Raw genomic sequence first — 10218 nt, 5'->3', positions numbered from 1 at the left:
AGACTAGAAATGTTGGCGAAATTTGACCCCATTATCTCACAGCATGTCAATAGCGTAACACAATCTCAACCTGCTAAAAGTCATATACCTCATTACTTAGGCCATGCTTTTCAAAATGAAATCATATCTTTGTAAAGAAAGCAAAATATTTTTCAGTAATTCTCAACTACACGCCAAATACCAGTCACACTGAACAGATAGCATTTGTAGTAAAAATTGTAAATATTGGCACTTCTGATGTTGCAGTATGAGAATTATTTCTTGGGTTTTATCCAGTATCAGACACTACAGAGGAAGGTTTATGTAATTATCTTTTAAGTGAACTCTTAACAGATTATGAATTTGATTATGAATATGCAATGTATGCATAGTGGCTTGCAGAACAAAATTAGGAATATAAATCCTAGAGCTTTTTTGTACCATGTGCATCTCATTCATTGAATTTAGTTGTAAATGATGCTGCCAAAGTAACATTTGAAACAGTTAAGTTTTTTTTAACATTGTTCAAGAATTGTACGTGTTTTTCTGCATCCCCTTACAGATAGGATATACTAAATTGTAATATCACTAGATTAACACTGAAATCTGTAAGTGATACAAGATGGGAGAGTAGAATAAAAGCAGTGCGACCTCTCAGATTACAATTAAGTGAAGTCTTGAAGTTTAAATGACATAATAGATGATAATTCTAGAGACACGAAAACAAAACATACAGCTCAATGTTTGTTAGATCAGGTTGCATCTTCCAAGTTCATTTGCTCAGTCATTATATAGAATGATATTCTGTCAAAAATTTATGTTGTAAGTAAAATGTTGCAGTCCCCTCAATCCAACATAAATGAATCTCTTAATGTTTTGAATGCTTGTTAAATTTCTGTGCAGCCAGATCTGATGAGGCATTTAATAAATATATTAGGGATGCAAAAGTTTTAGCTGCAGAAGTAAATGTAGTGACAGAATTTCCAGTTGTAAGGAGTAGAACTAAAGTTCGCCATTCTGATTATGAAAGTACTAATGAACAAATCATAAATCCAAAAGAATTGTTTAGAATACAATTTTATCTAACAATTGTTGATAAAGCCTTAAATTCCATCCAGGAAAGGTTTGAAAATCCAAATGAATGTAATAATGTATTTAAATTTCTTTGTGAATTTGGAGAAATGACTGAAGAGGAAATTAAAAAACATTGTTTTGATTTAGATGTTTCCCTTCAAATTAATAAAGGAAGCACAAGTATTAAGGATATTAATGGTCTTAAGCTATTCAATGAGCTGATAACATATAGAATTTTGAGCAGTGGAATTGCAGACTCATTAAAAAACTTGACATATATTACAAAAAATAACGTCATCATTTCCTAATCTGTTTATAGGTTTGAGAATTTTTCTGACATTACCAGTTAGTGTAGCATCAGGTGAAAGGAGTTTTTTGAAACTCAAACATAAAAACATATTAAAGAATGTCAATGACTCAAGAAAGGTTTAATGATCTAGGACTGTCAACTACAGAAAAGGAATTGTGTGAAAGTTTAGAATTATCAGATGTTACTGATGAATTGGCAAATAAGAAAGCAAGAAGAGTGCAATTCTAACTTTATGGGCACTTTTTGTTACTTCTGTTTGATGTCTTGTACACTTTTGATTTGAATAAAATTAAAATAAATATATCAAATATTTTTATGGATTTTTTTACCCCGTCAACTATATGGAACTGTCATAAAAACATACTAGTAGGCTCCCATGGGTTGGGTTAGGTTATGAATCTACTTGCAATCCACATTGATAGGGATGGCCAAATATCTCTAGCAGGCAGGCAGCTAGCTAATAGCCCAAAATCGGCCCTGCTAGCATGGGTTCTACCAAAGCAGTACGTCCAGAGGGATGGAGGAATTAATGAGAAATCGATTCTCTATAGTGGCAAGCAGCTGGGTTACATCTCTTGACAAGCAGATACACTTGGCTAACTGATCACACTCTGTCCTCATACAATAATTCAAGGACCCATTAGACTTTTTTTTCTGGGCAGTGGCAAGTTTTGTTTGCTTTGTTACAACTAAATAGTACTGTGGTAACATTAGGATGTTTTCTTTTGCACAAATCAATGGGTTAACAAACTAATTCATCTCTCTCTGGATGTACTAGACTCATATTTAAATCAACTGCTTCTTCTAGGAGTTTCCAAAGTTTTTTTTTTCTCTCTCTTCAGTGCTTACTTATTTTTCTTCTCCCTTATTTCTTTTAATTGAAAAATAAATAAATAAAATAAAAATAATAAATAAATAATTTTTTTTTTGAGAACAAATTTAATAAAGTGAAAATTTCTATTATGCTTTTTTTCATATGTTCATTACGATAGGAATTAATGACTATGCCTTGATTTTGTTTTAGATGTGGAATCCAAAAACTGCTGAGAGCCACTTGCATCTGTGCCTTCTCCACAATGATGTAGAAAGGAACAAATGCCGGATGAAGTAGAAATAAGACAAAACCAGCAATAAACTGTTTCAATAAATCTACACTTTGTGTAAATTATTCTTTTTCCCCAGAAGCAATGCTTACCAAATATCTAGACATTCTAAAGATGTTGTTTACACCTGCTGCTATATATTATATAATTAAAAATCTCAAAAGAATTAGCATGTATAATTCTGATAGCTAAAATATTAACAAGATATACTGATATGTTCACCATAGTCATAAAGAAGCACTGTAAACCCAAAGGAATCATCATGGAATGACTAGATTAGGTCTTTAGATAACCTTTTAGATATCAAATGTATATCTGAGTCAGATTAAGGCTGTTTATCCAGTACTGGAGCTAGCAAAGTTAGCAGCTTTTGTCTCTCCTTGAGCAGAAATGCTACCCTTGGAAGGGAGGGAGGAGGATGTTGCAGCACCTTTTTCTTTTACACTTTCTTTTTTTTTTTTTTTTTTTACTCTTATGAATTCAAACCCACAAATCATTCAAATACAAAAATTAAATTATTAGTTAGTAAGCAATATGCATAAGAGTAACTCACAACAGTAGCAAGAAGCAATCCATTCACTTGGTAGACACACCGATTATTTATCTCTCAAGTTAGACACACTGATTATTTATCTCTCCCCCAGTGAATGACAATCTCTCACTCACTGGGGGAGTGAGTGAGAGATTGTCACTCACTCCCCCAGTGAAAAGATGCTAGTTGCCTTAGCATCCCTTATGTAGAACATCCTTGGGTGTTTAAGTGCAAACAACTTGGACCATGTAACCACTGGCTATCTCTTATGACAAAATATTATTCTTATGCACTTCAGAATATCTTTATAGAAGTACTGGTTAACCATGTGTCCTACTGTAAGATATTTGCGGTGCACAATCCCTTTAACCCAGAATCAGTCATGTGGAGTTGATTCGACTTCAACAATATTTCAGCAATTTGTTTTTAATTTATTCTGACCATACAGCTGAAACACTTAATAGCTGGTGTCAAAAAAAAAAACTACACTATTTTAAAGAATGTTCCAAGACTTGGGAAGACTAATGGAGAAGTGTGTGTGTGTGTGTGTGTGTGTGTGTGTGTGTGTGTGTGTGTGTGCACGCATGCACAGAAGGAAGGTACTTTAAAGCTGATTAGGTTAGTAAGCCCAACTGTTTACTCAATGAACTTTTATAGCAAAATTCTGGGAACTTTTTGAATGTAGCTTTTGGATAAGTATTGCAAAAAGCAAATAAAATAAAACAAGAAAAAGACAAGTGAGGGAAAAAAACAAGAAAAAAAATGTGGATAGAATATGTACCTAAAAAATATGTAATTTTTTAGGTTAGTTCTTTTTCTCACCCCCCCCCACACTTCTAGTTTTTGTTTTATTTTTGTTTGCAGCACTTATCCTTCTTACTGTCCTTTAATTTAATTTAATTTACATTGTTTTCCTGGCACATGTCGATGGATATGCTAACACTACCTCTTACGTTTGCCATTCTCTTTATTTTACTTTAATTTCCATTATACAGTACATATATATATATTCTGAATTATTTATTTTTTTCTAATTGCCTAAAATGTAACACACTGTATACATTAACTAACTTGTTGTGGTTTTGGCCCAACCAAATTTGAAATCACTGTGCACATCTTCCCAACAATACAAAAAACTTTTATGTCACTGAAATATGCATTGTATAAAAACAGGGGCTCACATATGGTGAGTATGGGTGTGGCACACCTAGGGTCCTGAGCAGGATATCATCATTCTTCTCTTTCTTGGTGATTCCCTTCTACTTTTGACTCTCTCTCTCTCTCTCTCTCTCTCTCTGAGGATCTCCGATTCAAAAGGGAGGAGAGGAGAATTTTTCAGGATAGGGTTTGAATTCTTACTTCTTTATATAGTAGACAATTTGAATTCTTTCCCAATTCTATCTCAACCAGTTCTTTATAACTCTTGCTTTTCGATACCTGGTTTGTGACATCTTTCAGTACAGTAAGTATATGACTTTTAGCCTTGAGTGAGTATAAAAATGGGTCTAACTTTTGATCCAAAATTTTTTCTCTAATTTTTTTTTAGAAAAACACATATGCCTGCATACACATCGTTTGATGCCTATAGTCTTTTTACTAACTGGTTAAACTCACTGCAAGACATTCCTGTTCCTTACTTTGTGTAGATCTTTTAAGCTCATTTTGCAGTAGAAATATATTTTATAAATCCCTCTGTTGTGGTCTTCACTCACTAAACAGTAAGGGATCATAAGGCAGTGTACCCTTACAATTTTCATAACCACAATAACAAGCTTTTAGATTTTGGCTTTTTACTTCATCAATTTCACAGTTTTGTGTAATATCTGGAAAACTAACTCCACCACCATAATCATAGCAAAGTTCTTCCAAAGGAGAAATCTCAGAAGATGCAAAAAGGCACAATTTTGGTACCATACAGTTAGTTCTTACTGGCAACATAAATAAGTTTGGAGAACACGAATGATTTAAAAATCTACCTACATTACCAATTTTTGCTGGATCAATAATTGTTTCAATTATATTACCATGCTGCACATGTTCCCTAAGGACAAAAATATAATTGTTGTCCTGGGAATCACGTGCTCTAGCTCTTCTCTGAGCTTCAGTTTTATCAATTACTTCACCAGCATATTCACACACAAAACTATACCCATGTATTCGTTCTACTGTCCTGACACCAAATCCTTTTGCCTTAGTTTTAAAGATCTGAAGTTTATGTTGGATTCCATGCTGAACTACTCGATTGGTGCATTTTTTCTGGCAGCTGCAAAACTGTGAACATTCTATGACCGGATGGCCATACTGTCTAGCATTAACAGGGAGTAGGCACTTATTTTTATCATAGTTGAGGCCAAACCTTGTAAGACAGGAACAGGAGTCAGAACATTCAACTCCATTACAGTTACATCCTGGAAAAAATGTTTCGAACTCATCTTGACTTGCTCCTGGGCCAGCAATATTTCTTGCAATGTACTGAAATTGTATACAAAATATTACATCTCTACAAAATATTACATATGGAAAAATTTATAGTAGAAAAATACACATACACAGAGAGAGACCTAATATAAGAGGGTAGTTAGTGGTGCAATGGAACATTGCTTTTTTTGAGCCCACATAACTGCTAAATATAGTACTGACTGTATTATTGAGAATTCATCTTACTTAGCTGGTTGTAAAAGAGAGAGAGAGAGAAGCAACTTTTTTTAAAAACAAACAGATTTTCACCACATACTGAGCAGCTCAGTACATGGAAAATAACTGAATGACATAATTAAAAACTGGTTACTTGTAAGAGAAACATTTACTTAACTTTACATTTATCCTCTACCTATAGATCACATTATTTTATATTTTCATAAATGAATTCAACTATAATAAAACTAACTTCGTTCAAATGTTTTGTCAGCTTTCAGTTAAGAGTTTAACCCATTTAATTAAACAGAAATATACTCATTACTGGAGAGAGCTGTTTATTTAAAAGTGTATGTGTTATGGAGGTTTAATGGCACATAAGCTGTGGGGCTATAGTGCACCTTTATTTAAAAGTAATTCAGCATATTCCACTCTTCTATATAATTTCATATTAATCTCAAATTAACATACCAACTTATTTTGCTCTGTGTGAACACACTCAGGGTAAGGGAGAATGAAAAAGCTTTGGGGATACTTGTGCAGTCAGATATGATATTTTTTGAGCAGTACAGATAGGTTTCCAGAACAGTTCATGGGCTTTTGTCAATAATATACAGAAATTTTGTCAGCAGGGATAAGAAGGTATTAATCCTGCCATATGAGACAATGGTTAGGCCATATCACAAGTACTATATACAGATTTGGAAGCCTCGTTTTAGGAAATGTGAATCTGATGGAAGGGTGTGGTGAGAGAAGAGCAATAAGATTAGTAAGAAGAAGAAAAAGGGTTTCTTACCAGGAAAGACTTCAGTTCTGCAAAGTGCAGCAACTTAAGAGCCCTGCAAAGATCTGACAGAGGTGTTTACAGCTTTTAATAGATTGGAGCTCAATGCTGAAGCTATCCTTCCTCTTGCTCAGACTACACATAATGGAGCATAAATTCAAATTAAGGAAGGATAGTTAGATGTCAGATGTTTACTTTCAGCCAGCAGATAGTTCATTATTGGAACAAACCTCCACCTGTGTTTGAGAAGTTGGTAATTTGAATAAATTCAAGGAAAAATTAGACAAACTATTAGACGGGATGGACAGATAATATGGCAATTTTTTTTTTTTTTTTGCTGATGCTGTATAAGCTTGCTTATTCATTTGCCACTACTAAATATAATCTTTTGCTCTTATTTATTCTCAGAGATTTATAATAAACATAAATAATGAAATCATGATCATTCTTATTCATGCATATTGATGTTTTATGTGGAACATTTATTTTAACTGCGACAGACCTATTATCAATATTGGACTGCAGAAGTTTCAGTGATGACTTCTCACACTGAAGATTTTACGTGCAGTCCATTAATCCCTGTTCATGATAAATAAAGACAGGGTTATCTGCCATGTTGTGAATAATTTAGCTTATAATTATATACTTGAAATCATTAATTTCTCCACAAAAAAAATTATTGGAAATACATAAGAAACTACCTCACAGCATGAAATAGATTCTTTCCTAAGATATGCTTGAGAGTATCCACTGCCAATATCTAGATAACGTTTTAAATTCTGGAAAACATTCTATATTCCACCTCAATGTATGATAAATGATAAGTGGAAGTTGGCTGCTTGCAAGAAAAATTAAGCCATATGAGACTATCCTTTCTGTTTTCCAGTAGTGTGCTGACCTGTGGCTACTCAAAACTTTTTCCTGTGGAAGTATTGGGGGAGGGAGAAGTATTCAGAAGTAAGCTTCATGACATTGCTGGATATTGTAAATATGATGACATTTAATGAAATTCTGATGCCCAAAGTCTGGAAAACCTTGTAGCACAATCATCTCCCATTATGGTTTTCCAGAACTGGAGCACATTTCTTAAGCAAAAGCAATGCTTATTGAGCATTAGAGAGAGATGAAGAGGAGGAGGAAAAAAAAAAAAAACACCTTTTACCCTCTTCATTTACTTCTTTTATAATTTGTTCAAACTATTTAAATTCATTTGGATTATCCACCTCTACAACACCAGACAGAACTTTATTCCAACAATCAACAACTCTGGTTGAATGTCAATTTCTGCACATCTATTTGCAACTATTATTTTTAAATTTAATTTTAAGCTCCCTTGCAAGTGTGTCATCTGAGAAAGAATAAAGATACCATTAGCATTTAGTTTACTAAACTCTTTTAAAACCTTAAAAACTTCAAATTAGGTCACAATGAAAATGACTAGTTTTCAGAAGAGACTGCAATTTACAAAACCTTAGTACTGTTCAAGGTTTAGGTCTAAATGGATGTCAGATGAACTAATGAGACTCATGGCAGAGAAGAAAAATGCATGAGATGCATATAAATTATCAGGTGACACAGAAGTCTATGGTAGATATATGCTAGTTTGTAATCAAGTCACAAAAGGAGGGTAGGCAAGCAAAGGCAGGCAGAATACGAGAAATCTTTGGCAAAGGATGCAAAGAAAAACAGCAGACTTCTTTACTTATGTAAACTCTAGAAGTACTGGGATGAATCAGATTGGCCCACTTGATATCGATGGTTCGACTATTGATGATCCTGCTCAGGTAGCTGACAAACTGAATGAGTATTTTGCATCTACATTCACGAGGAATTCTTTAGGGAAAGGAATGCCAGAAGTTTATCAAACTAAACAGGGAGCTAGATGATTTTGTAATAACTGAGAGGAAAGTGGATGAGAAATTGAAGTTTAACATAAGAAAGGCATCTGGGGTCGATGAGATCTATCCAATTATATTTAATAACCCCAAGGGCTCACATCTGGTAAATGGGCTTGGCACACCCAGAGTCCTGAGTGGATATCATCATTCTTCTCTTCCTTGGTGATTCCCACCTACTTCTTTCTCTCTCTCTCTCAGGGTAACTTAGAATTATTATTTTTTTTTTTTTGGTTGGTGCAGCAAAAACCTGTCTTCCTTGCACCATATGCCTAATTATAATAATAAGGTGTGGAACATTTATTTTTCAGCGAACGAAGTAAGCAAACCCTTAGCCATAACTGTGAGAGCATCCTTGGATTCATTATGTTAGCCCCCCCCCCCCCAAAAAAAAAGAAGATTGCCCTTTAAAACCTAATTATCATTACTAACATGCTGATTCAGACAAAAGGAGTTCAAAGTTCAATATCGTAAATATCTTGACATAAAGTCCAAACAATACTCACATATTACTTCTCAAAAAATTAAGTAAAAATATATATGTTATATTTTAAAAGATGGCATAATGTAGTTATTTTTTACTATAAAAACGCAACTGAATAGGAATATACTTTTTTTTTTTGTAATCAAAATTGCTTACCGTAATATTCGGTGGATTTTCAGAATCAATATCATTTACAAGCGATATAGGACAACTCTCTAAGCCATCACTAATATCTTCCACAAACAAGTTAAAGGAAGACATAGCCTAAAATTAAGTGGTGAAGTATTTGTAAGTTTATTAAACTCTCTTCCCTTCAGAGTAAAACTGCTGCGGCCATAATTCAACAAATATATATACCACCCCCTACTTTCCAATATAACTCTTTTAATTAGTGATGTGCGATTAACTATGTATACGTAACCAAATAGGAAGTAACGAATACTGGATGTAGAGTCTTAGATTTAGGGATTAATTTGTGGTAGGAAGCATTCGTTGCTATCCGAAAATCACAAATAACTGGATGTTCAATACGGAATAGGATTCGAAAGTTGAAAATAAAAATATAGAAAAAAGCCAATGATTATTCAAAGTAATGAGTCTTTACAGTTAGACGAAAGCAATGAAAATGCATATCGCTCCCAGGAATCACAGAGGTGCCGGAATGATACGTTGGTGCGCTATAGGTTATTCAAGGATCACGTGATGTTTTTGACGGTTGATTTAAAGCGTTAGATGGGGGCAGTGCACGATATTTTGGGGTGATGCTTTACGCTTATTAGCTGTTTAAAGTGATTTTTGGAGGCAGGTGCTCTACTTATTTGCAGTGTTGAAATACCATTTTTTCATAACTTAGAATGTGCTGTTACAACTTTACGAAACTATATGAGCATTCAATAGTCGCATGCAGCACGTTGTTCCATATCTACGTTGTGTGAATCTAGAGCCGTGGTTCTCTGACGTTTTGTTTTGTGATGATTCACATCCTTTTAAACAAGATCATAATCTGGGCGGGGTGATGATGTAGGCTCCCAAACTTATGAATGTAAATTTGGTAGTAGTAGTACTTAATCTCTCAACTAATTTTACTGTAAAATAAATTCTACTAAATTTACCGCAGATAGCCGGTTAACAAACCGACCAGTTATCCGAATTGAAAAGCTATGCGGGGGAATTCAACGAAGTTCGTTTCTCGGCTGATTGCATTTCATTGAATCCATCAAAAATAAATTTTCAGGATGTTCGCGGCAGCCGGTTGGCGAACCACTGATCTAGATGCTTGAAACACTGCCTATTTCATAATAATACAGTAATAATATCAATTTATTTGCTACTTGTCAGAAGTACAAAAGAATAAGTCATGCCAATACAGGGCCGGCCGAACACGGTAAGCGTAGTAAGCAAGGCATAGGGGTGCCAGCGTCTT

The 10218-nt window shown here is 34.1% G+C and overlaps 1 protein-coding gene across 1 annotated transcript; it reads right to left on the bottom strand.

The window, feature by feature from the left end:
- Nucleotides 1-4563: 4563 nt before the first annotated feature.
- On the bottom strand, nucleotides 4564-9452 carry LOC150076209 (histone-lysine N-methyltransferase SETMAR). Its single transcript, XM_090387509.1, has 2 exons — nucleotides 8952-9452; nucleotides 4564-5470 (listed from the first exon to the last, which is right to left on the bottom strand). Exons 1-2 carry the CDS (start codon nucleotides 9054-9056, stop codon nucleotides 4703-4705), a joined length of 873 nt encoding a protein of 290 aa, XP_090243635.1. The 5' UTR covers nucleotides 9057-9452; the 3' UTR covers nucleotides 4564-4702.
- Nucleotides 9453-10218: the final 766 nt, after the last annotated feature.

This window comes from Mastigoproctus giganteus, chromosome 13, assembly GCF_048544385.1.
Source record: "Mastigoproctus giganteus isolate SK-2022 chromosome 13, ASM4854438v1, whole genome shotgun sequence".
NCBI classification, from domain to species: domain Eukaryota; kingdom Metazoa; phylum Arthropoda; class Arachnida; order Uropygi; family Thelyphonidae; genus Mastigoproctus; species Mastigoproctus giganteus.
The sequence above is the reverse complement of the archived record's forward strand: the minus strand, read 5'-3'. Positions and strand labels throughout refer to the sequence as shown.

Bases quoted from the DNA above. Each gene is read 5' to 3' on its own strand.
- LOC150076209 (XM_090387509.1), bottom strand. From the start codon at position 9,056: ATGTCTTCCTTTAACTTGTTTGTGGAAGATATTAGTGATGGCTTAGAG. The intron at 5,471-8,951 runs GTAAGCAATTTT...ATACAATTTCAG, and splicing joins AAAATCCACCGAATATTACG to TACATTGCAAGAAATATTGC.